This window comes from Populus euphratica, unplaced genomic scaffold (assembly GCF_000495115.2).
Source record: "Populus euphratica unplaced genomic scaffold, PopEup_1.0 scaffold8.1, whole genome shotgun sequence".
Taxonomy (NCBI): domain Eukaryota; kingdom Viridiplantae; phylum Streptophyta; class Magnoliopsida; order Malpighiales; family Salicaceae; genus Populus; species Populus euphratica.
Window position 1 is genome coordinate 2,842,672 of NW_011499855.1, and position 25,612 is coordinate 2,868,283.

The 25,612-nt window shown below is 33.8% G+C and overlaps 3 protein-coding genes across 3 annotated transcripts; 2 read left to right on the forward strand and 1 right to left on the reverse strand.

Moving 5' to 3' along the window:
• Positions 1–1,090: 1,090 nt before the first annotated feature.
• On the reverse strand, positions 1,091–3,946 carry LOC105123112 (indole-3-acetic acid-amido synthetase GH3.17-like). The gene is made up of 4 exons (XM_011022609.1): positions 3,358–3,946; positions 3,128–3,229; positions 2,154–3,013; positions 1,091–1,896 (listed from the first exon to the last, which is right to left on the reverse strand). Exons 1-4 carry the CDS (start codon positions 3,645–3,647, stop codon positions 1,310–1,312), a joined length of 1,839 nt encoding a protein of 612 aa, XP_011020911.1. The 5' UTR covers positions 3,648–3,946; the 3' UTR covers positions 1,091–1,309.
• Positions 3,947–10,815: 6,869 nt separating this feature from the next.
• On the forward strand, positions 10,816–11,906 carry LOC105123113 (40S ribosomal protein S27-2). The gene is made up of 4 exons (XM_011022610.1): positions 10,816–10,929; positions 11,020–11,121; positions 11,208–11,236; positions 11,438–11,906. The coding sequence occupies exons 1-4, from the start codon at positions 10,927–10,929 to the stop codon at positions 11,562–11,564; spliced, it is 261 nt and encodes an 86-aa protein (XP_011020912.1). The 5' UTR covers positions 10,816–10,926; the 3' UTR covers positions 11,565–11,906.
• Positions 11,907–19,699: 7,793 nt separating this feature from the next.
• Positions 19,700–22,862, forward strand: LOC105123115 (nudix hydrolase 12, mitochondrial-like). The gene is made up of 5 exons (XM_011022611.1): positions 19,700–20,265; positions 21,198–21,312; positions 21,442–21,525; positions 22,292–22,441; positions 22,530–22,862. The coding sequence occupies exons 1-5, from the start codon at positions 20,195–20,197 to the stop codon at positions 22,773–22,775; spliced, it is 666 nt and encodes a 221-aa protein (XP_011020913.1). The 5' UTR covers positions 19,700–20,194; the 3' UTR covers positions 22,776–22,862.
• The last annotated feature ends 2,750 nt before the right edge of the window (positions 22,863–25,612 follow it).

Sequence of the window (25,612 nt, forward strand, 5' to 3'; positions counted from 1 at the left end):
TAGCTTACACGTACATCAATAAGCCTAAGCCTCCCTGATGGGGGTAGATGGGAGTTGTTAAGGCCACATGTTTCCCATAAATGCAAGAGACAAAGCCAAAAGGCCTCTGCTTATACAGACGTCTCCCTATTGCTTGTACAGTTTTATCTGTCTCCTTGGGTTGCTCTCATTGTCTCCCTTCCATGTCCATGGCTCATGGATCTCCGCCTAACTTCCTGTACTATTGTCCGCATGTTGGCCTTTGCCTGTATGCTATAAAAAGGACTCCTCCATCTTGCTTAAAGTTAACGACATGCGTGGATACTCCTGTGTTAAATTGCTGACTAGTCTATATTTATTGTAGTAATTAATTTGTTTCAACGATGACAGATAAAGTTCGGCCAAGAAATTGGGCCCTGAGTCCTTGACTAAGGGAAAAGAAATTTAAAGATTTCCTTGAGATTTATACCAATATTTGCTGGACTCCAAACTCTGCTGTTACTTTAAACTCATACGTACCAAACTCACATTATCATTTTTTACTGGGTGAATGAGAGCATCATTCTTATGTTCTATTTTAAAAGCCAACGCTATATAAAACGCTTAATTATGATACTGGCCATGAAGGAAAGTTAGTTTTTCCTCATCTGGATGACTAATTAAGAGCATCATCATTGCTTGCTATAATGGCCAGCAGCACCAACTCCGATCAATATTTGATCCTTCCACTTGACAATTCTTTGATATTCTGTTTCCCACAAGCAAGCAATTCTCTTTCTTATACAGTATCACTCATGCAGGCTGTTAGACAGGGACACTTTTTGAAAGTGATAGTGCAAATTAATGTGTAATGGCACTTTCCAAGCAGATCCTAGCCTCATCTGAATTTAATGGAGGAAAGACATCATCTTTCTCTTGCACGTTACAAATTTGAACCTCAGGTGAGAACAAAGTTATCATCTTCCCCTTTCCTTGTTTTTGGGTTTCTTGGTACTGTATCACGTTTTCAGCGTGTCGGCAAAGTAGTTTATTATAGTTGTGGAAGTGATTATTTGCTTTATGATGGACTAATTCAATGATTATAACAACATTGGTGAAAAGCTGTCCTTAATTGTCGAAAAAGAAAGGAAGTTAGTTTGAACTTTGACAAGTAAATTAAGACATGGTTGGCTAAATAGTCTGATTTCAAAACAAATTCAGCGTACAGAGAAGGAAAAGGACGGAACAAACTGGGCTAGAAATCAGAACGTAGAGGATATGAAGAGGATCCCCAGAAACAAAGCTCCATGCCAGAGAGTGCCATTAAAGACAACGAACAGCTAGCCATTCACTAATTAGTTTCAATTCTGAACGGCTCCCAGAAAGGAATTTTCTTGCTGAAAAATCTTCCCACCACCCTGGAATCTAAAATCTTGAAGGCCTCCTCGGATTTAATGCATCTTGGTGTCTTGTACTGGTTAACTGATGACCCTTGAGATACACAAAAATCCATGAGTGCATCGAACGTTCCTTGTGTCACCACTCTTATTTCCAGTGGTCCAATTGATTTGTCTTTCTTCCTACACCTTCTATAAATAGAATCGAGCGATTCTTCAACAGTGGAGCAGCACTGTTCCATTGTAATTGGATCAAGCTCCTGCAGATCATTAGTTCCTTGCGTCTTAAGTTCCCAAAATAGCACATAATGACCTGGGATCGAGGAAGCGTCAGCGAAGCTCGTGTACTCCGTTAGAAGGAAACCGAGTGGCTCAAGGAGGACTTTAGCTTGGGTCACCGCCTTTAAGAGGTCTTCTTCATTGGTCTTGTCAGTGTCGATACTTAAAACCACATTTCGCCGGTGCACAAAACGAAATTGAGGAGCATTATTGTAGAAGCCAGTTACCATAAGAATGTCTCCAACTCTATACCTATACAATCCTGAGAAAAGAATAAACAAAAAAGTGAGAGGCTGATCAGATATGAACTAGGCACGATCTTTTAACTGCAATCCATAACCAAAGCAACGATAAAACTTATTACTCCATTTATATGATTAATTGGGATTGACGAGTTCAAAATCAATTATAAAGCAAGTTGATGGGCAAAACAAAGCATGTTACGCATTTGATGCTAAAATATTCAGTATGGAAATTCTTGGGGGGGGGCGGGGATGGTCAGCATAACGAAAACCTCACCTGTAAAAGTGGTGACAACTAGTTCATAGTAGTGACCAAGCTTGACGTCCACAAGATCAACAGCTTCAACGTCCTTTTCCTTGCCATCCTCCTCTTGTTTGCCATTATGATCGGTAGCACCATTGCACTGGACATCCTGTATCACTTTTTTGTTGTCTTTATCAACTGGCAAGAATTCAAAGTAAGCCATATTTGGAATGAGGGTGTAAGAGACATCATAAGGGTTGCTTAGTGGTTTGAAGTTGATTCCCAAGTAACATTCAGAAGAGCCATACATTGTTGAAACTAATGGGAGCCCGCCGCTGTAGAATTCAAGGGTTGGAATGTATTGTGCCATAGAACCTGTAACAATAACTTCAATGTACTTTGTTCTCGGCCAAAGCTTCTTAATTATCCCTTTGCAAGATTTGCCGCTACATTCAATCTCGATTAAATCAGCCAATTCTGAATTGGGTTTGCTCAGAAATGACGAGACGGCATTTCTGCAATTGGGGTCAGTGATCCAATCACTGAGACGACCTGTTCTTATATTGAAGCATAATTCTTTCCGATATTCCTCCAAAAATTTGATGGCGCGCAGGAAAGCTGATGCAAAAACTGCACCAACTCTTAGAACCTCCTCGCGTTGTACTAAGCCGCATAGCAATTGGCAGTACATGCTCTGCTTGCTATCAGGACACAAGATGGTCTCATCAGGGCTTGTATAAACGTTATATCGATTGAAAGCACGGTTTCTGAAGTTGCTGCTCTTGTAGTAGCTTGTTAGAACAGGTCTTGCCATCAAGCCCGAAGGGGTGCTAATTTCGGGTTTGGTAAACAAAAGATACATTCCTTTTCCCTGGTCCAAGCCATCAACATACCTGAAAAAGAAAAATAAAGTTGTTTAACTGTACTCACCCTGCTTACACTGTTCCATTATCTTATAAGCAGTTGTAAAATTCAAAAGCACAAGAATATGGAGAGAGTTTTCTTACTTGTTCATTATAGGCACAAGGAGGTTATAAAAGAAAGTCTTTCTTTCCAATTCTTCAGTAGTCGAAGGCATCATTTTTGGCTGTCCTCCAGAAGTACCCGAGCTGCATATAATTCGAATAATTAATAAAAATAATCAATTTCTTAGGATAAAAAGATTAACATGATCAAGAATTTCGAGGGAATTTATTTATTGAAGAAATATGAGAACATAAATGATAAATTTATATACCTTGTAAGGAGCTCAGTTATTGGCTGAGCTGAAATGATGGATGAAGGCTCTCCATTGGCAATTCGCTCGATACAAGGCTTGATATCCTCATAATTCACGATGGGAACTTTATTCTTGAAGTTTTCCTTAATAGAATCGCCGTTGAGAAAGCTTTTAAGATACCCAGTATGCAAATTTGTGGTCAGTATATACTCCAATACCTGTTGTTGTATTTGACATGCATTGTTGGTTAGGTCCTCCAATAGCTTCAAGCCAGCTTCATTATCATTTGGATCAAAGATTGGCAACATTTTTTGAAATAATGGAAAACTGGAATATAAAATGCAAGTTTTTGGTAAGAGTTTTTGCTATTCTTACAACATGTCATACGACTATTTGTCTAAATGGTAACCCACATAAAGCTTCAAAAGGGTATGCTCTCTTTCTACTCAACTGGATTAAAAAAAAACCAGCTTGGGCAAAGAGAAGGCGAGGACAAAACAGAAAGAGAACAACTTAATGGGAATCAATGCTTCTCCCCTCTCTCTCACTCACAAGTCACAACTGGAATGTGTTTCTTGGTAGCTGAGAGGTGGAGAGGAAGAGAATAAATAACAGATTCTGGAGGGGATTTTGGGAAATGATGTATATTCAAAATTTCTAAAAAATAAAAAGAGAGGAAATGAAAGGGAGGTAGAGGCTATGGAGGTCCTACACACGTGCCCTTGTCTGGTAAACTGTGCTTAGATGTAGCCCTTATTGGTCAAAGTACCAATATAAGCTAAATGGTGTGTGCTTGTTTTTTAAATCAGCCTATAACACAAAGTAATTTAATAAGAATAAAATTGCTGCAGAGCTTCAAACCCTATAACTGGCTTTTGTATGTACGCTTAAGATAAGCTTGGTCAGCCATTGAGTATATCCAATCATTAATACCAATGTTGCAAAGAGTCCACCTCTCGTGCTATATAATAAGGTTAGGCAGATGGAATGAGGCAAAATATGATCATTAACAATAATAAAGTGATGCATCTGGGAGAATAGGACAATGTTGTGATTAATTGACAATCATGCAGAAGCTTGCTTTACAGCTCTTTTGGTGTGCAAAAAAACCCAGCAGGGAAACAAACACCATTTCTAGGGGGGGGGCTCTACACGTAATTCTATTGATCAAGAATTAGTCCATGATGTTAGATTGTTAGGACAGCACCACACATGGAAATTTACATGAAAACAAAATAGATTACACACCACTTATTAAGCCTTTGCTTGTCACAATTTGGGATAAACGTCGGATTAGACAACAAGGACGGGTCTGCTTGGCTGCCACTTCCATTAATCTTAAGCAAAAGAGAGTGTCTTCAATGGGACATGGAACCAAGCTTCCACAACCACGCATGTTGCTAAGACCCACATTAATTATAGACTCTTGTGCCTCTAGGAACTTTCAAGCTAATGACATTCATTTCCTCTTTGTTTATACTCTCAGAATCAATCTTTTATGCTAAATCTAAAACTACAAGGTATCACCAATTTGTTAATCAAAGAAGATGACATATTTGATTTAGTGAAAGGCCTAGCCTCCAGGAGTTCGTATATACCAATTGCCATCTCTCATTCAACCATGTAAAATTCATCTTGGGATGGCGAACCTTAAATGAGGTGTATATGGTCATTGCTATCCTTTCCAAACTTGGAGGAGAAATGTGTTTATATAAACCGCGATACCATTTTAAGATAATACTAGCCAGTTTTCAGGTTACTCTGTGGGCATCAACTTGGCATAATCACAAAATTTTCAAAATATTATATGTTATTCATTAATATGCTAATAATTTGTTTTTTTTTTTAAGAAAAGGAATCGGAAGAAGAAGAAAGTTGAAGAATGTGACAAGGGTTTGTTATAGCAGTGAATCCTGTGTCTTTTCAAGGACCCCCAAATTTATGACCAATGGAACCAAAACGTTATCGGGATCCAAACCTGGAGCTCGCATTCAAGCCATGTTGGATTTGATTATATATTAATTTCGGGGCTACAAGTCAAGAAAGTCCTCCATGCATGCCTTGCATGATGTGAACCCTCCGTGTCATTTTTAAGGATTTGAGGACGAGAGCAAAGAAAAGACCAGCACTTCTATCATCGTTAGAGAACAATATAAAACTGTTGTTTGACAATCACTACTAGTATTTTAAGTAAAATCAAGCGACCACGTAAAATTAACCATGCTTTACAGCTATACGTGACTCGTCTTTCCAGGCTTCACTACTGATCTCCCCGGATTGTAAGCCAAAATCCCTCCTCGTTCTTTTACGGGGAAGCCAAACACGCCATGAAAAAACAGCTTGCTAGAACAAAATTGGTACGCTGTTTCTATTTATTGAAGATGCTGTAGAAGATACTGCAGCTATTAATGAAGACGATTCAGCTGCAACGTTTGATACAGAGGATCCTGCAGATATTCTAGCATTATACTATTCCCTAATTTAATTTATTTGTCACCTAGTTTAGACACTGTTATATTCTTTTATTATTAGTATGAAATCCTAGCGAGATTCTTGGGAGGAATTATGTGCAAGATTGTCTTTCCTTACCACATAATTTCCTGCTATATGTACATGTATACAACACCAAAACAGAACACGATAGAATGATCTTTTCTGTAAATCACTGTCTTGTATTTCTTCACTATTATACGACAAGAATATTTGTAGTTTTATCAGCCACAAGTTTCATTATATTCATCAGAAAGAAAGAAAGAAAACACAGACGTTACAGCGGTTGTTTGCTTGCGTGATCTGTAAACAGTGAAATACTTGCATGATTCTCACAAGAAATATAACCCAACTGGCTATGATGTGAAATTGTGAATCCAGAAACGCCCAAGGGGCAATAAAAGATAGGTAGCAGAACAGGCAGTTTATTTATTATTAATTCTTGGTTGGAGGTCTCTGCCTTGAGCAAAAACTGAATTCTTTATTTGGCGTGTAAATGCCCACGTCTCCACCCGGAATTGGCCCTATATTATATGCAACACAGGTACAACATGCGATGGTTTAGCTAGCACGCAAGTGGAACTTTAAGCGCACCAGTTCTCTGCATTGCGTTGCATGACATGACAAAATAAGCTCAGCGATGTAGTTCCTTCCATGCCCATTATTAAATATTTGAAGCTGGATTATTACAAGCTTTAATGAATGAAGTTTCTTGTGTGTTCGCTAGCTAGCGTAGTCAAAAAGCTTCTCTTAAATAGCACTATTCAAGGTTCATATAAATGGATGTTGAAATATCATTAATTCACACACGCGACATTAACTGGGTTACAACGCGGGCGATTAATTTGTGCTGAACACCGAAAAGTGAAAGAACAGAAAGAAAGAAAAACTAAAATATGCAGCCTTCAATATTTCTTGCAAATTGCAAACTCCACGTAAAAGTCTCAAGATTCTCTCCCTATTTGCACTGGAGATTGAACATATCATCCTGATGTGTGTGTAAAGAAGTACCTTATGAACCCACTGGTAATTAGAACGTGAATGACTTAAAATCCAGTTAAAACGGACTTAGTCTAGACACGCAAACTGGCATAAAAGTCAATCTGACTGCTAAGAACGCACAACGAAAGATGCGGATGCACAGTTTGTTGTAATTCCGTAATGATTACAGGCGCGGTGGAGATCGGAGAAAACATGACAATAGTTGAACTAGTCCTGTTTGTGACCTGCTGGATCCAGCTAGTGCAGAAAGCATAGAGCAATTAATTAAGCAATGTTACTTGAAAAAAAATTAGGCAGTCATCTAGGCACCGATCCCGATGAAAATATGCGAAGCGATGTTCGATAAGATCATCGAATTAGAGATGAGAAATAGTACTTTAATCCTTTATGAAATATATTAGGGCGTATATCGGGATTTGCTAGATTTGGTTTGAGAGCTCTTCATATTCAAAGGAATAAAACAATGCAGGCGTCTTCAGGAGGGGGCAGAATGCCCTTGAAATGGGCTGGTGAAGAGGAGCAAACAAGGGCAAGAAGGCCGAGTTTCATTTCTTTGCCTCTTTATTTGAAATAATTGTCATTGTTGACTAGCTAGCAAAACATTAAGTTTGGGTTCTCTAGAGTAGCCACAAGTTTTGAGATAAAGGATTAGACCCAGGCTTGCAAATTTGTTGATAGTAAATGCCTAATCTCAATAAATGATGCATTGGATTTTTTTGCAGTTTAATTGGATATATTTTTTTATTTAATTGTTAGATTAAACTGAAACTCCAAGTTGTTTTGTTTGTTACATGTATCCAAATAATCAATGGTTGAAAGACATCACATGCAAAAACATATTCATGTAAGAGGAGATGAGAAAATTCTTTTAAGGATATAAATATTTAGGAATTAGTGATAAAAAACATGTATAAATAAATTACAAGATTTAAAGAAAATGTTCATAAACCGATGATAAAATAAAAAATATATAAAATAAATTATAAAATTAACCTGTTAATTGATAAATATAAGCCCGAATGGTAATGAGAACAGTTATCATTCATCTATAACTAATTTTGAAAACATGTTTAAAAAACATAAGCAGAGAAGATAACTTTTTGATGAGGGTTGGCCTTCAAATACACAACCTATCACACCTAGAATGTACGTACAGTCCCGCATACCTCTTTTTCAATAAAAATAAAGATACTTTATTATAAAAGATAAGTGACGACAATACTATAATATAATAACCCAGTTAGGATACAACTTGTTAATTATATTTTTTTATTCCATGGTTAAAAGCATCAATTAAATAGGTTGTGTGTTAATAAAAACTAAAATTCATTTTATATCAAATTTTAAAATTAAGGATAATGTGTAATTTAATACGTCTAAAAAACAAATTTCTCTTAATATTATTCTCAAAACTCAAACTATAAACACGAAGACAGTGGGGAGATCTCTTCAACCATTAGGCAATGGCCTAAACTTAATTTTTTTTTCAATTGCATGGCAAGGGGTAATCCTGGGGCATTTTGTGCATCGATTGAGATCACAGAATAATTATAATTGAATCAAAACTAAAATTTTTTCTTAAATAATCTTAATATATATATATATAATTATACATATTTAAACAACGAGAGGCTTGGTGGGTGCCTAACGAGACGGGGTCAGGACCAGGGGAAAAAAAAGTTGGGCCAGGGCCCAATCAAGAGTGGCCAGTAGGGGTGGACAATTGAAAGTTAATATCATCTATTTAATGTGAGACTTTTGTCAGCTATTAGCTCATAAAAGCCTTTTTTTTTCTCTCACACTATGATGTACATGTGGTTAAAAAAAAAGTTGTATAAATAATTATATATTATATACTCGGTAAAAAATATTGTATTTCTACATCTATACACACACACACACAACAGGCTAAATAAATAGATGATTTATGACTGGTAATCTTAAAAAATAAGCTGGATGGTTAAATTATCTTTCTTTCTTTCTTTCTTGTTTCAACTTGAAAATCTCAGAGAAAAGAAATGAAATTTTAAGACATTCAGGTAATTATGGAAGCATTTAAAATATTGGACTTATATATGTTTTTGTAAATGGGCAGACAATAGAACATGGTTTTTAGGGCATGTTCTGTTGATAAAGCCCAGAAGCAGGCAGGGAGCCTGAGATCCTTTTTTAAGGATATATACAGGGATGATGCACAGTACAGTTCATTCTTGACATCCACGAAAAACAAACAGCTATAAGTTGTGTTTTTCTTGAGGCTCTCTGATCATCGAAGAGCTGTCAACCATATGTGTTGATTTTGTATTTCGATGTGTTTTTCGAGAGAAAGTCAGAGCTGTTAGAGATGAAATAATAAAAAAAAAAAATAAAAATTTTAAAAACTAAATGCATGTTCGGTGCCGAAATTATTATTATTTTTGTTTCTTATTATCAAGAAATTGCTTATTATTTTTTAAAACATAATTGAATCAAACGTATATAACATCTTATTTACTAGAAAATAATTTTTTTTACAAGAAATAAAATTATTTTATAATATTTAATAATGCAATAAAAATAAATTAACAAATACTTTTTAGTATTTGGTTATATCATAAAAAATAACTTGAAAAATAACTTATTAATATTTTATTTTTCTCAAGTTTATTAAAATAATAAAGAACAAATCCTACAAATTAAAAAGTTGAATGAGAATGAAATTGAAAAAAATATAATTTCATAAATTATCTCAAATAAAATAAATAATAATAAAAAATAATAGAGATCAAATCTAAAAAATAAAAATAAAAAATTAATATTTTATAAATTATTTCAAATAAAATAAATCAAAATAAAAAAAATAAGGATTAAATTTGATAGATAAAAAATTTTAATAAAAAAATGATAAGGAAAAAAAAGCAAATAATAATTATAAACATGAGAACTAAAGTTAATATAAAAATTAAATTTTAAGAGATGAAATTAAAAAATATATTCAAAATAAAATATATATAACAATAAAAAATTTAAGAACTAAATTTGATATAATCAATAAATAATATGACATTTCTAAATTTTTCACAACTTTCAAAAAACGTTTTCTATCTAAATTTTTTTAAAAAATAATTTTTTGAAAATAAAGTTAAATTTTTTTGACTGAAAAATATTTTTTATTGATCAATTTTTATAATAATAAATAAACATAAAAAAAATTTAAAAAATAATTTTTTCAAATTACTTTTTAAAAAACAAAGATACCCTTACTCAATTACTGGTTTGCTGGGAATTGTAGATGGATATTTGTTGGATTATTTATTGTGTTTGTATGAAGATTATAAATATTTTAAACGTCTTGTTTTTTTTTTTTTTGTTGCCAACAACTTTAAGTCTTGTCATGACCGTTATTTGTGTTTCCTGAAGAAATTCTCATAATAACATGATTTAAACCTCGTCGTTTTGGATTGAAAAGGGGTAATTGCTGGTTGTTTTATTCAAATGAAAATGTAGTCATTTTGCAAACTGCCAGGTGGTGTTATGCCAGCAAACCTGTAGTTGTGCCAAGCTTACAGGGGTGATTTTTCGGGAAGAAGAGCGAGTTAATTATGATACATAGCCTATTGTCTTCTTAGATCATCTCCCTTCCCTGTTAGGTAAATTGTTATAGAGTTCTCATGATAATGTTCTGATTAGCAAAAGTACACGTGTATAAATATTTTACCTCCATTTCTTGATTTTAATTGACATAGACTTGATGGGGGAAAAAAAGAAGATTGCAGGGATAAATGTAAGACAAAATAAAAATACAGGCCACATTAGGAAATCTCAAAGAGTTCAAGTACCAAATATATTGTCACTAATCGGACACAGGTGGAGAAACATAGAAGATATGCTACATAGACGGTTATGCCCCTGGTATTCCTGTTGCCCTAGACCCTTCGATATGAAAGGCCGAGATGTCATAGCTCGAGATCCAACGGCATATAAGCCTCATTCAGCCCTTTATATTTATCTCAACCAGCCACTTCGCCATCTCCTTTCTTTCTCGTGCTCTCTGAGGTTTATCGTCCAGGGATTCGTATTCCTGCAAAAGAGAAAAGGCCCGTTTCAAGGATCAAAATGGTGTGTCACTCTGCAATAATTTCGCTTTTTCTCTGCCATGATCTGTTTTGTCTTTTAACTGATCTGTTTTTTGAATGTTGTTAATGAAAGGTTCTCCAAAACGATATCGATTTGCTTAACCCACCAGCAGAGCTCGAGAAGAGGAAGCACAAGCTCAAGCGTCTTGTGCAGTCCCCCAATTCCTTTTTCATGGTAATTATAAATATTTTTTTTTTCTGTTTATTTTTTTCTGATTATATCGTTTGTTTATGATAATATTTTCTTGTAAAAACTTGCAGGATGTGAAGTGCCAGGGTTGCTTCAACATGTAAGTCCTGTCATGACCTTTGTTTATTTTTTCTTGATATTTTTTTTTTCATAACAACAAGATTTAAGCTTTTATCTGTTTGGATTGAAATGTTTTCTTGATGAATTTTTCATAACAACAAGATTTAAGCTTTTGTCTGTTTGGATTGAAAATGGGTAGTATTTGTTTTTTATTTATTTAAATGAATACGTATATGTGCAGAACAACAGTGTTTAGCCACTCCCAAACAGTTGTGGTGTGTGGGAACTGCCAGACAGTGTTGTGCCAACCAACTGGGGGTCGTGCCAAGCTTACAGAGGGATGCTCGTTCAGGAAGAAGAGCGAGTGAAGACTGATAATTTACTGCCTCTTTATTTCTTCCAGCCCTGTTCGGTAAAATTTTTGGAGTTGTTTCTCAGGCATGATGATGATGAATTGAAAACAGGGGTTTTGATTTTGATGTTTAATCGTCTTAGGTCCTCTATGACTATATGATTTTGGATTTGATGCACTGAGAAATGTTCTCAATATCAATTTAAGTCTATTATTTAGATTTTGAATGATGTTGCTGCCTTCCATTATGTTTCTATTGATTATGGTCTATGCCTTTTTTGAGGCTTCATGTTTCTACATAATGCTGCATTATGCTTGTCAAGCTTTTATCTTATAATTTATGGAAATTGGTTGATGGCACATTAGGAGTGTTATTTAATTTTCCCCTACTATGCTAGCAGTAGCTAGGCACATAGTTTTTTCTGCCACCAGTTTTGATGAGAGCAATGGAGTTCATAATGATCTTGTCCAAGTATTTCTTGATTTTGGAGAACGGGTTGTGGGTTTTATGAATAATGATAGTCAAAAGCACCTAGACAGAACGACTATGTAAAACGTCTATGTACTGTCTTCTATTCCAGCCATCAGAAAGTGTTTTGATTTCTCTAGTTTTCATACTTTTTTATGACATCTTTTGCATTTTGAATGGATTTCCCATTTTTTGGGTGAAGCGAATTTCCTGCCATAAGTAATGTGTTATACTGGACTTGTGTTTAGCTTTGTGAATGCTTGTATTGATTTGAGATTACTAGGTGATTGCGGTAATTTGGTAATTTAGGCAAGGAAAAGTTGAGACGTGGTCTTAATTCTTTTTTGGTTGGATTGCATCACGGTCATTAGGACAAGAAGGCAACTCTCTGTGAAATAGGCGGCTGGGAGCCTTTGCTAATATCTGTTGATTTTGGTACAATGTTCTATTGTATTGAATGGCTTCCACGCGATGTTTTGTGGGTGGTAAATTTGTTAGGTTATGGGTTAAATTTACTGTGAAGGAGACAAAACGCTTTAAAACAGGCCTTTGTTTTGTATGCTTACATGGATCTATGTATTTTTTAGCAAAATAACAGTTTGGTAAGTTTGGTACACGTCGAAGAAAAAAAAGAGACTTGAAGGTACATGGAAGTTACGTTTATGATACCATCGGGTCTACTAGAAGGATTTTAATTAGCAAATTAAACTATAACAAAGATGTCATTAATGGTGACTGGAGTGGGGTCACCTTAACTATATCAAGGAGGCCATCAGCGCTTGCGTTTCCCTTCTTGCCAATGGATCTCCCAACTATTTTGGAACTCAAATTGAGCCATGTTCTGATATTCCTATTTTTCATCTTGGTAGGAACCTTGATGGCTTTTGTACTCTTTGAATTTGAAGTGTGACTGGCCTTATGAAAGTGGTTGAAGTAGAAAGATCAGTGTAAATCGCAAAAAAAATTGACACAACTATGATGCGCAGCATGAAAGTCTATGAAAAGATGAGCGGATGTCATCTTGAACAATTCGTAGCTGACTGCTCAGGTTTCTGTAGCCATAATTTTGAACAATAGCCTTAATCAGATTTTTAAAAAAACTTTTTGAGTATTCTATCCAGTTATTTGTAGCCATCATTCAGGTATAAGTTGTCTGATTCTTGAATTTTATATAAAATTAAAATTAATCATTAATTTATAAAACAATGTTTGCGCCGATGCTTCCCGAATGCAATCCTCAGTGCTGCGGGCTTTGTGCAACTTCTTCTGGCTGAGATTGTGATTATCTCGTGCTTGTAAATGTGAGTATTATCGCTCTTTATGGCCATGGTTCCCTGGCGATGAATCAAAAGGACAGAAAGAAAAGGTAGAAACTTTACACGGATCCCAGCCTCTACTTGATTCTTTTTTCCCTTCTGATCTGAAGATGCAATATGAGACCTAAACTTAGCACGTTTAACATTTCCGATTTGACTAAAAAATGAGCTGTTAAAATAAGATTAAGTCCTCTGGGTTGGATTGTACCGCACTTTTGCGCTGTAAATCCTATTTCAAAAGATAGAACCGCACGTCTATAAAGAATTTTAGAAGATATAACCGCACAGGAGTTCCACCATATGGCAGCAATAATTTTCGAAACAATCATTTTTGCAGAAAGCCGAAGTGCCAATATTGTAACTCTATCAGTCACACTACTAGTGCATGTCCAAAGCTACAATTCATGACTACAAATTATGCTGATAAGATACTTGTTAAGGGACTTAAATGGCTAATTGACTCACTGCATCACATAACATCACTTCTGATCTCTTGAACCTTTCTATTCGCTTTGAATATGATGGTACTGATACCATGGTTATTCGTGATCAATCAGGTTTATCTATTACTCTTGTTGGATCTCTTACTTTTACATTTTAAAATTGAATTTTCAAATTAGGCATATACTATTTGTATTCCAAATATTCACAAAAATATTATTTTTATCCATCGATTTACTAAATACAACAATATACTTATTGAGTTTCATCCTGATTATTATCATATAAAGAATCGGATCACGCGGGTGACTATGTCGCAAGGAAGATGTGAAAATGATGTGTATCCTCTATCAAGTCTTACTGCACTAGGAAAGTTTGCTGCCAATACCACCTTGTTACATCCATGTAGTCTATGGCATTTCCGTCTAGGCTATCCATCAAAGAAAACTACCTCTCAAATTATTACATCTAATAAAATGAATGTTCCTTTGTCTTCTTTAAATAATTGTTATAGTTTAAGCTGCATCAATAAAAGCAAACAACTTCAATAGTAAACATTTGAAATATATCTATTATGATGTTCAGGGACCATTTTATACATCATCTTGTCAAGGTTTCAAATATTATATGATATTCATTGACCACTTTACTAGATATTGTTGGTTCTTTTCAATGCATTTGAAATCTAACATAAACACTATTTTTCCTCAACTCCATATACTTATCAAAAAACAATTTGGTTTACCTGTAAAAAATCTATATTCTAACAATGATGAGAATACATAAAGCTTAAATACTATGTTAGCATGTATGATATAACTCATCTCACAACACCTCCTTACTCCCCTCAATACAATGGCCTTTCTGAATGTTGTCATCGTCATGTTATTAAAATAGAAATGACCATTCTAACACAAGCCAAGCTACTTGCTAAATTTTAGTGTTTTACATTTCAAGCTTTTTTTTTTATCTCATAAATATACTTTTTACTTCCATTCTTCGTAATGCTTCTCCATCTGAATGTCTATTTAATCATAAACCAAATTATAAAAAAACTAAAGGTTTTTGAATGTCTCTATTTTCCATGGTTGAAACAATCTTTATTAAATAGATCCAAAATCAAAACCTTGTGTTTTTGTTGGTTATTCAACATCTCAAATGCCTGCAAATTCATGGATTTATAAACAAAAAAAAATTATTTATCAAGACATGTTACATTGAGTGAAAACAACTTTCCATGCACATCATTTGTAACCACTAAATCTGATCATTCACTTATCTCTCTATACCATACATTTATTTCTGTCATATCCTCACCTACACTCTCCTCTTCTTTTCCAACAAATTTGGCAGAAACAACTGTAGACTATACATCATCATCACCACATATAACCAATATCTCTTCACCTTCTGATCTTTCAAATGACATGGATGCATATATTCTCATAGTTTCTGAGTAAACAGATGGCCCTGTTATGATCACATCCATATATATTTCTACTATAATTTTATTTACTAATTTTCAACCTCTAAAAATAGTCAACAAAATGACTACTAGAGGTATGAACAATATTTATAAGCCAAAAAAAAATATTTACTATCACAAAATATCCTATACTAGATGATATTGAACCAAGTAGTGTAAGAGCAACTTTAGAGCACATTTATTATCGAAAGGCTATAAATGATAAATTTAATGTCTTAGTCAAACATGGTAATTGGGAGCTAGCACCACCTGTTGAACACCTCAATTCAACTGGTTGTAAATGGGTTTTTTACATCAAAAGAAGGGTCTATGACACAATTAAAAAAATTATTAATGGTCTTAACTACATAACAATATTTTCACATGTTATTAAACTAACAATAATACAAACTCTTCTATCAATTACCATTACTCATAATTAATCTTCTTGTTAACTAGACATGAATAATACATTTCTTTATCGTAAGCTCACTAAAGTTATTTATATGAAGCAACTAATAAGATTTATTGATACAGATCATCCATCTCATATTTATTAACTCAGACAATCTCTCTATGGCCTTAAACAGATTTGTTGTGCTAGTATCAAACTTATAGTCATGGTTTGACTTTATTGGGCTTTCAATAATCTCAAGTAGATCCTTCTTTATTCCTTTATCATAATACAATTCATATTACATACTACTTAGTTCATATAGATGATTTAATCATTATAGAAAACTTTAATCTTTTTATTGTCAAGTTCATTTCTTTATTAAGCCAACAATTTAATCTAAAAGATCTTGGGAATTTGCATATTTTTCTAGGAGTTGAGGTGGTTCATGCTATGTCATATTTTTTTAATAAGTCATCATTACTACATTCATAACATATTATCATGATATAACTTGGAAAGAGCTAAATCAATTCAAACACTTTTTCCATAACATAGGCATTTAGCTTACATGATGGAACTATTGCTGCTGATCCCACATTACATATAAGAGTTCTTGGTGTCTTATAATATTTGTTACTAACTCAACCATTTTTTATTATGGTTTAAATCTTTGATAAGTTTCATTAATGATTGTTACTGTATATTTTAATGCTGAATGGATTAGAAATATAGATGACAAAACCTCCTCAATGCTCACATGGTCTTTTTAAGGTTTGACCTAATATCTCGAAGCATAAGAAAGTAACATGTTGTTGCTCATTCTTCAACTGAAATAGAGTATCATGCTTTAGCTACCATATCTTATGAGATTAGGTGGTTATCTTTTTCTTTTTTAAGGAACTTCATATTCCTATTGAACAATTATCTCTCATTTTATGTGATAATATTAGAGCAAATCAGTTGAGTCTCAATCTATTTCTTCATTATCAAATGAAATATATTGCATTGGCTTATATTTTGTTGCAAAAGGGCTACCAAATGTTCATCATGTTTTATCACATGATCAAATGACTAATTTAATGACAAAATCTCACGTTTGATCTTATTTTAAAGCATTTGGACTTAAGATTGACATTATTGATGGTGAATCAATCTTGCAAGGACATGTTAAGGATTCTAGTTGTAATGTTCAAAGAAACAGGAAAATATTGGCTATAACATAAACTTTATGAAAATATTTAAGTAATCAATAGAGAATTTATTACTTTAGGTAAATTATAAAAATTATTCTATTTGTTCTCAAATAATATTGATTGTAAAATCCATGGCCAAAGTATAATGAAATTTAAAAAGAGTTTCAAATCTCATTCAAAGAATTAAGGACTATAATGCTTAGAACTAAAATATTTAACAAAGTAGACATATTCTATGTTAGAATGTCTAAATCGAAACATTCTTGATGAAGGGATAACAATTACACTGAGAAACATATTAGTCACTAAAAGATTAAGTCAAACAACTTATGATTTTTATAATATTTTAGGGATCATGACAAGTTGCTAAACATTATATTTGATTTTCAAATACAAATCAATCAATTTTTGAATTGATAATAAATTAAATTATTTATTTTATTTAATCTTATTTTATTTATAAGTATGATTTATATCCGGGACTGATTTATATCCGGAACAACTTATTAGGGAATCTAATGGGTCACACATATAATAACTTTTGTTAAAAATTAAAATGAAATGATTAATCAAGTGTGACTTGATTATAAATAAGTTTTAGAAATTGAAGACCTAAATGTAATTAATACATGTATTACAATTCTAGGTATAGAAAAATCAAGTAGGGACTTGGTTAAAAAATTTTCTAAAATTATTTTAAAATAATATATGTGATATTATTTAAGAAGAAAATTAGTACTTTGATATTAATAGGGTTTAAGTTTTCTTATAAATAAAATGTTATGCATCTTATTTTTTAGAAGAAGAAGAGTAAAGTACAATACATAAACATCTAAAACACAAAAAACAGTTAGCACTTGTGTGTCCGTTTGTTTATGTGGTTGCTTCTGCGTTTGAAGCAACCACAACTAAACAATTGTTTGGTAAACACAAAAACATAAAATTTTTTTAACGGGGCCCATTATATATTGTGTTTAAAACGCAGGAAAAATAAAAGTAGCTCTCGACTACTTTTCCTAACTTGTACTGTTCACGTGAACAATATTTTTTTAAAAAAAAAACTAGTGCAGTGAAATGATTTCACTTGCACTATTCATGTAACGTGATGATTTAAAAAAAAACTAATTTAGAGTGAATTAAATTTACTCACACTATAATCTTAATTTTATTCTTGATAATATTTTACCTAATTATATTACACGCTCAAAAAATCATGAAAACTATAGTTCTTGTTGGATGAATTTTGTACGTAATGGAATCGTAGATAGTTTAATGAAACAATAAAAGTTTTTCATATAAAGTATTATTTATTTCATGATGTAATATTAGTAGTTAAATCTATAATATTTAAATTTAAAACCATATATATATATATATATATAACTTCAATTTAAAAAGCATTCTGAACTAAATACATTAAATAACTTTTTATTCAACCTCAATTTTAATCATAATTTTAACCAAACATATATAAATACTAAACCAATCTCAATTGAATGTACTTTTTATAAAATAATTTTTTTCAAACCACAACTATAAAAGCTATTACAATACCAAACACGCATCCGTTTAATGAGATTCTTGAAACTCCCTAAAAATTTTAAATTTATCATTTTCACTGTGTATATAAGTCTTAAAAACCCAACACAAACTTGATAAGAAGAAAACAAACACAAAAAAAGAATTTTGCAAAAAAAAAAGCCTTAAACATAAGAATCCGTATTGGGTTTTTATTAAAAGATTTATAACTTTTTAAATAATCTAGATATAAACTTTTACAAGGTATAAAAATCAGAATCCTAAATAAAAATCAGAATTCTAAATTGAAAAATAATAAAAAACCTAAAATCAAACTAAAAATCCAAAAAGAAAAAGAAAAACAACAAAATTGCCAAAATCAACATCTTCTAAACATAATTTGAAGGTCTTTTGATCTCAACTAGTTATAACCACCCGATCACCTAATATAACTTAATTTGGAGAATCTTCTGATCAAATTTAAGTGTGGTTGAATGTTTGGATTGAAAATTATGAGCTTTCTTTATCAGACTGGTTGTTTTGCCTAAACATGTCCTTTTTGAACTTAACTCTGTTTAGTTCATAAACAAGTCAGCTAGATTTTTTGTTTGATACAGATATACTGCTGCCTGTTCAGAACTATCAAATTCCTTAAACCTACCTGCATCAAAATGCCAATCTCTTCTGGAGGTAAATGACTAGGTCCCATTGAACAGGGGCGAGAAATCAATCCACAAGGAGGGGCGAACTGCTAGGTCTCAATAAGATGGGGCGAGATGCCGATCCCGTAAGAGAGGTGAACAGCCAGGTCCTATTACAAGGCATGCGAGGTCGGTTCATCAAGAAGGGATGGGTAGCTATCAATCCACCAAAGAGGGATGAGGTGCCATTCCCGTAAAAGGGGTCCATGGCCAAGACCTGTTAAGGTGGAGCGCGCAGTCGCTTCATCATTGATTACTAAGGAGGGATGAGTAGTTAAAATAATCTCATCGATTATTTTAAGTTAAAGAAAAAATTAAAATCTGGAAAATGATTAGCCATCTTCTTTGAATACATCAACCATATTGAGAAACAAGCAACACATCTTCATTAGACACCATCTTCACCCCAGGCTGTTTCTTACTAATTATGAGAGCTTCATCGGGTTTTCTTACGTTTGATTTTCATTTTCATGCATACAATTGTCATCTTTGCTAGCGCACATACATATTTGCAGTATCGGCAGACAACATAATTTGCCAATAATCCTTAGCGAGAAAGATAATTCCATAAAATAATTTTAATCCTTTTGTTTTCTATGACCAGGTAAATGAAAGGAAATGTCAAAATCATATGATTAAAAGCTGCTGTCCTTTTCCAAGTCCTAGTCAGATATTTACCAAACAACAGCATAATCTAGCAATTTACTGGTAGTAAACAGAGGATAGCAGGCAGAGTTGATTTCTTCCCCTGATTCCTATCCCTATTGTGGTTCAAGTCTAATGAGAATTCAGAAACCGCTATTTCCCTGAAGGAGCATAGCCAGCAATTCCATGTTTTGCAACTTGTCTCATACGTCGAGTCATTCAGTTCTTTAGTTGCCATTATTGACCGCACGGTTACGCCCTTCCCTTTTTAAACACCTCTCTTTCGTTTAGCTTACTTCTCTTATACATCGTCGTTGGTGTGTCAACCTCAATCTTTTTTATCTATTTTTGCTTGCTACCCACAGATAGTTCTTCCATCACTAAAGGGAAAGGGCAAGGCAAGCATTTTATGCAGTGCTTGAACTTGTTACTCCTGCTAGATTTTTGTCATTTTCTTTGTTTCTATATTTTCTACTGTTAGTAAACCAAGGATACATCATCATGTCTGCTTTGTTAGCAAGAACAGGAAGACACAGACAACGTTACGTGGATCAATTTAGGCTTGTGGCCGGGTAAAACTTTTGCTTTAAATTCTGTTCGGTGTTAATTTTCCGAATTCCCGTTTTGTTTTCTTAAGGTTGATTGCATAATCCATAATAAGTCCACGAATGGGAAATTAATGAAAGCGTCACTGCGTATGTCAGCAAGTTCCCTTCTGGGGCTTCTCTGTGTTGAATCTTGTCGTTTCTTTAGAAGCGATGTAGTGCTATGATTAAGGTGTAATTAAGCAGATATGTTTCGTTTTACGTAAATTTGTTGGTGATAAACATATATATAGACCTGGACCCCAAGCGTTGACTCTCTGTTTACTCTGCTGTTATACAAGTTTATGGATAAGGAACATTCATTATTATGGAATATGGATAGTCATTACGTGTCCATCTTCTTCATCCAAGATGGCGTGACTCAAGTACAGCGTACAGGGTACCGACAGGATCCATGCTGAGAAAATTGCTTAGATAGCCGTCCATATCATTCTACTATGCTGAGAAAATTGTTCAATAGCTGTTTTGTCTTGGTATACGACACCAATTTTAATAGCTATATTAGTTGATAGGAATGCTGCTTCTAATTTGATTGCGAAGAATGAATTTCAACATAGAAAAATAAAGTTTTGTATTTTCAACAAGTTGAATTAATTGCCATTTTTAAGGGAAAATTATCTTTCTGGGACAGTTTCGACATGCTTTTGCAACATTCTTAAGCTTGGTGACAGATTCATCCTTCAATTATGAACTTCACGGGACCTGAACAATTTGGAAACTATAGTAACTTTGCTGTAATGTTGTTGACATGATATTGAGAATTGTCTTGGTGGATTACTTGACACATGGAGCGTGATTCTTGAGTTAATCAGCTTTTTATGAAAATGTTAATTCTCAATTTTTGTTTCTACTGATATTTTTATTGCATTGCACTATTCTGATTGCTATGTGAAAACCAGGTGCATTCCCTTCAAACTTGAAAAGAATGTTGAGGATCAAGGCTGCAATGTGGAGGATAGGGTTCTTGTTCTCATGATTTCAACACCAAAACGTGATGATCTTGTGTTCCCAAAAGTATTTATCTTCTTCCTTTCCATGTTCGACAACTGAGATAGAAAATTTTTACATTTGTACTAGGCATGAACAGTATTGTCAATATAACCTTCCAAGTCATCGATACTGATCTCATCTTTTGATTATCAGGGTGGATGGGAGAATGATGAGACCCTTGATGAAGCTGCATGTCGTGAAGCCATCGAGGAAGCTGGAGTGAAAGGGATACTTGATGTAGGTCTCTTTTCCTTACTTGGGAGAGGCACAACTCTTCTGTTTCAAATGCTTTGCTATCAATAACGAACAATATTCGCTTAATTTTCTGAATGGGGGTGGTTTAAACATATTTCTATCTAGTTGCTTCTACAATTTCCAACGAGAACTAAATCGCGATAGTTATTACCATTAAGTTAATTCCTAATTCCATGTTGCCTTTAGCCTTATCTTGGATGAATGGGATCTGGTAGAATAGAACTTATTTGCCCACCTGCTGGCGTTGAACAATTCAGTTTCATCTGAGACACGAGCTTATTTGGGTAAAAAGAACAACTTGCTGTTAATTTAAAGACAAAACAAATGAATTTCAGGGAGAAGATTTTCCTTGATTTCTCTTTTATTAAATCAAATTATCTTGTACATGAAATGATCCAAGTGCTGCATATAAATTTCATACTGTATTACCTAAGCAGAGATGTATCAATCTGAAAGAGGAATTACTCCTTGGTTAAACCACTAGATTTCAGCTTAAAAACTTGAATTCAAAAGACCTGAATGAGGTTGTTTTATGTTCTAAACTTTGTTATTTCTAGGATAAGATTAGACCAGATAATCGATCACGTATGGTTTTCTGGAATCATGTAGAAATAAATGATCGATATCTATTTATTTAGATAGTAGAGAAGTTTGAAATGGAAATCTCACTCCTGACTGGTATATATGCATCCAGGAGGTTATAACTCTTAAGTATGCATGAAAATGAAAGTGTTTCTGCTCATTACAGGAAAATCCATTGGGAGTCTGGGAGTTTCGAAGCAAGAGCAGCCAGAATAGCTGCAGCCTTGCAGGAGGTTGTCGAGGCTATATGTTTGCGCTGCAGGTGACTGAAGAGCTTGACCACTGGCCAGGACAGGCTAGTTACACCAGGAAATGGGTTAGTGCTTCTTGTTTACCTATAATGGAAATATGAGAAATTATCATGGTATCTTATTTATAAGCACATTTGTTTTCATCTGCTAAAGCTGACACTACACGAAGCATTTGAACACTGCCGGTACGATTGGATGAGAGAAGCTCTGAAACATTTTCTGACTTCTCTTTTGAGAAGCAAGGACCTTGGTAGAAGATCAGATCTGGCAGAGATTCACATGATTCCAGTTTCTGATAACGAGGAGGAGAGTGCAATTATGTCACCGAACTACTTGGTAAGACCATCTGGGGTCCAGCACCTTGAGGAGTCCTCTAGTAAATGTGTTGTGCAGGTTTAACGAGTCCTATAAGATTGCCGTTTCCAATTGTACATATTTCATATTGTTCAAACTGAATGAATAAATCATCTGATATGCATCCTTTCACTTCTCGTTTTCGAAAAGCATACGTACGTTGACAGCCAAACTATATAAATAGACAAGGAAGAAAAGTAAGGCACAAGAGCTTTCTCAGACGCAATGGAAATCAGGCATATACGAGTTCAAACACCCAGTCACGTTACTGACTCGTGTGAACTGAATTTCCAAAGTTGCTGAAATGCTCTCTTCTTGGTCAGGTTACTTGAGGAGATGATGTCCTATATGAGAAAGTGATTTATAACATATCCGAAACAAAGTAACCTCTCTGTCCTTTAGTGGAAGGAATACCAGTTCTATTCCACTTCTGAATACATATTAAAAACTTTTCCATGCAGAGAATTAGAATTTTGAAGGAATCTTTTTTTTGTTGTTGTTGAATACTGATGAAAAGAGACAGAAGACCGTGCCATGAGTAAAAGTTTAAGAGATATATTTCCGACGAAAGGTCCCTTGTCTATTCTGGATCAGCATAACATGCATACAGCAGCTGTTCAAAAACTGGAAAGGAAGAACTTTTAGCATGCAACTATCTCTTTTACATAATGGCTCGTACCAATTCTGTCTGGATAAAGCAGCATGGCTGCAAAGCTAGGAATGCGCCTGTGAAAAATACGTGACATTTCTGTTGGACTGCATTGTTTTTCGAGTTGGTTTTATGTGTATTAAAATGGGACAAAAGGACGTAGAATGACATTCTATATATGTTTTCTTTGCTTGGATTATGGACTGTCAAGGTTAGAGCAGGAACTTAAATCTTAACCTCTCTTGTTTTGCAAGAACACCAACGAACCAAGTTCATTGAGTGACAGAAAGATAAAATGCTCATTGAAAGAACAACTGTCAAGATTTTACAGGATGATACTTCATTAAGAGCCCTTTTCTTGTTTTTTAAAATTTATTTCTAACATTAATACATTAAAACAATCAAAAAATATATAAAAAATAATAATATGAAGCAAAAAAAATATTTTCAGGTTTTTTCAAATAATTTTAAAACACATAAACAAATAAGTTCTAAATCAAATCATATAGATAGTGGTAAAGTACTTCTGAAATTCAAATCAAATGTTGAAACTCACAAACACAAGAATTTATTTTTCTAAATGTACGTGATGGTATGAAACAAATGTTTTTAAGTTATTTAAGATGACAAAGGGTATTTAAGATGGTGATATAGATCAATAGCTTTCACTTTAAAATATATTAAAATAAATTTCTTAGCAAAAAAGAAATACCATATAATATGATTTTGAGTATAAGCATGCACTTTATACCTGTTAATATCGGCTAAATTAAAAAAAAAAGAAGAAGACGAAGTTGAACATATAGGAATCTAATTGAAATAACTTAAAACACAGGGAATAGAATATTTTTTCCAATAAAAACGAGGATTCAAAACTTTCAATGCGAGAACTTACATGCAAGAAAACACTAAATATAAGGAGCAAGATGAATTTTTCCAAAAAGAGAAAAAAGAAAATGGTGAAAAACAATTTTGAAGGGGGAATGAATGGGTATGGGCCGTGTCTGTCTTGGTGCATGTTTGAAGAATAATTTCTCAGTGGACCGAAGCTTTTCATAGCAAATAAGGAAGGAAAATGGTTAATGGTTAATGGGCCACACACCCAGCAAATAAGGAAGGAAAATGGTTAATGGGCCACACACGCACAGCCCCGCCCGTAGCCATCCCTGCCTCCTACGTCCCTTGAACCAAGTATTTGTAATTAATATTTTGACAAATTACAAATAATAATAATAATACTAAATCTAAGTTTGACAAATTACAAATAATAATAATAATAATACTAAACCTAACGACTTATACAATTATACTCATGGCGGCAGGTGTCCCTTTCTCACCGCCATTTAGGTCCAAGAAATAGGTCAAATCACTTGAATTTAAGAGGGAAGACTACCGCTTAATTTATCATTAGCACCATGTGTAACAACAGTGTTCGCACTCTCCATTTGTCACCATGATGACAAACGTAGGAAAAGCAGAGCAACCAGCCTCAAATTCTGAGCATGATCTTCGACCTCCATCACTGCCACGCTCCCTCGAAAGACTTTCTTCAATTATTAATAGCACGACATTAAACCGGAAAGAAATGCTACCATTTACTAATAATTTCTTGGCTTTGAAGGCTGGGAAGGGGTGGAACCTTTCAACTTTGGCCTCCCTTTTTTGCCAAAATGTGTTTCTAGCTACAGCAATCTTTTTGCAATATGGTTCTAGAGAAGCCAAATGTAAAAGAGCAAAACAAAGGCAAATGGGGCAAAAAACTCGGCTTTGTCTAGATGGATTTCCACTTTTTATCTAACTTGTTTACCTTTTGTTCCATGTAACCAGGGGGTTCCCTTTGACTCTTTCCTTTCTACACACCTTTTGTCAAATGATCTGTTTTATTTATACATGGGAAGTGAAGATTCATGGGATTTAAAAAGGACCCAACATGTTTCTTGGTCCTTTCCAGTTTTGGCTCTTAGTTGCTACTTTTATCTATATTCCAAGATTAATTTGAAAGCTTTGCCATCGAAATCCTAAGCACTTCTTTCTTTTTTACGCGAAGCTGTAAATCCTCGGAAAAGGAACTCCAGTATTGTAGCTGGTAATACCCACCATCTGCATAATTCATTGCAATTAAGTCACATGAACAAATTGTCTTGTTGCATTAAAGCGTGAAACAATGACTTTTTGTTTGTGAGTGGTGTGTGTGTGTGTGTGAAATTTTGGATGTGTTGGGATCAAAGTAACT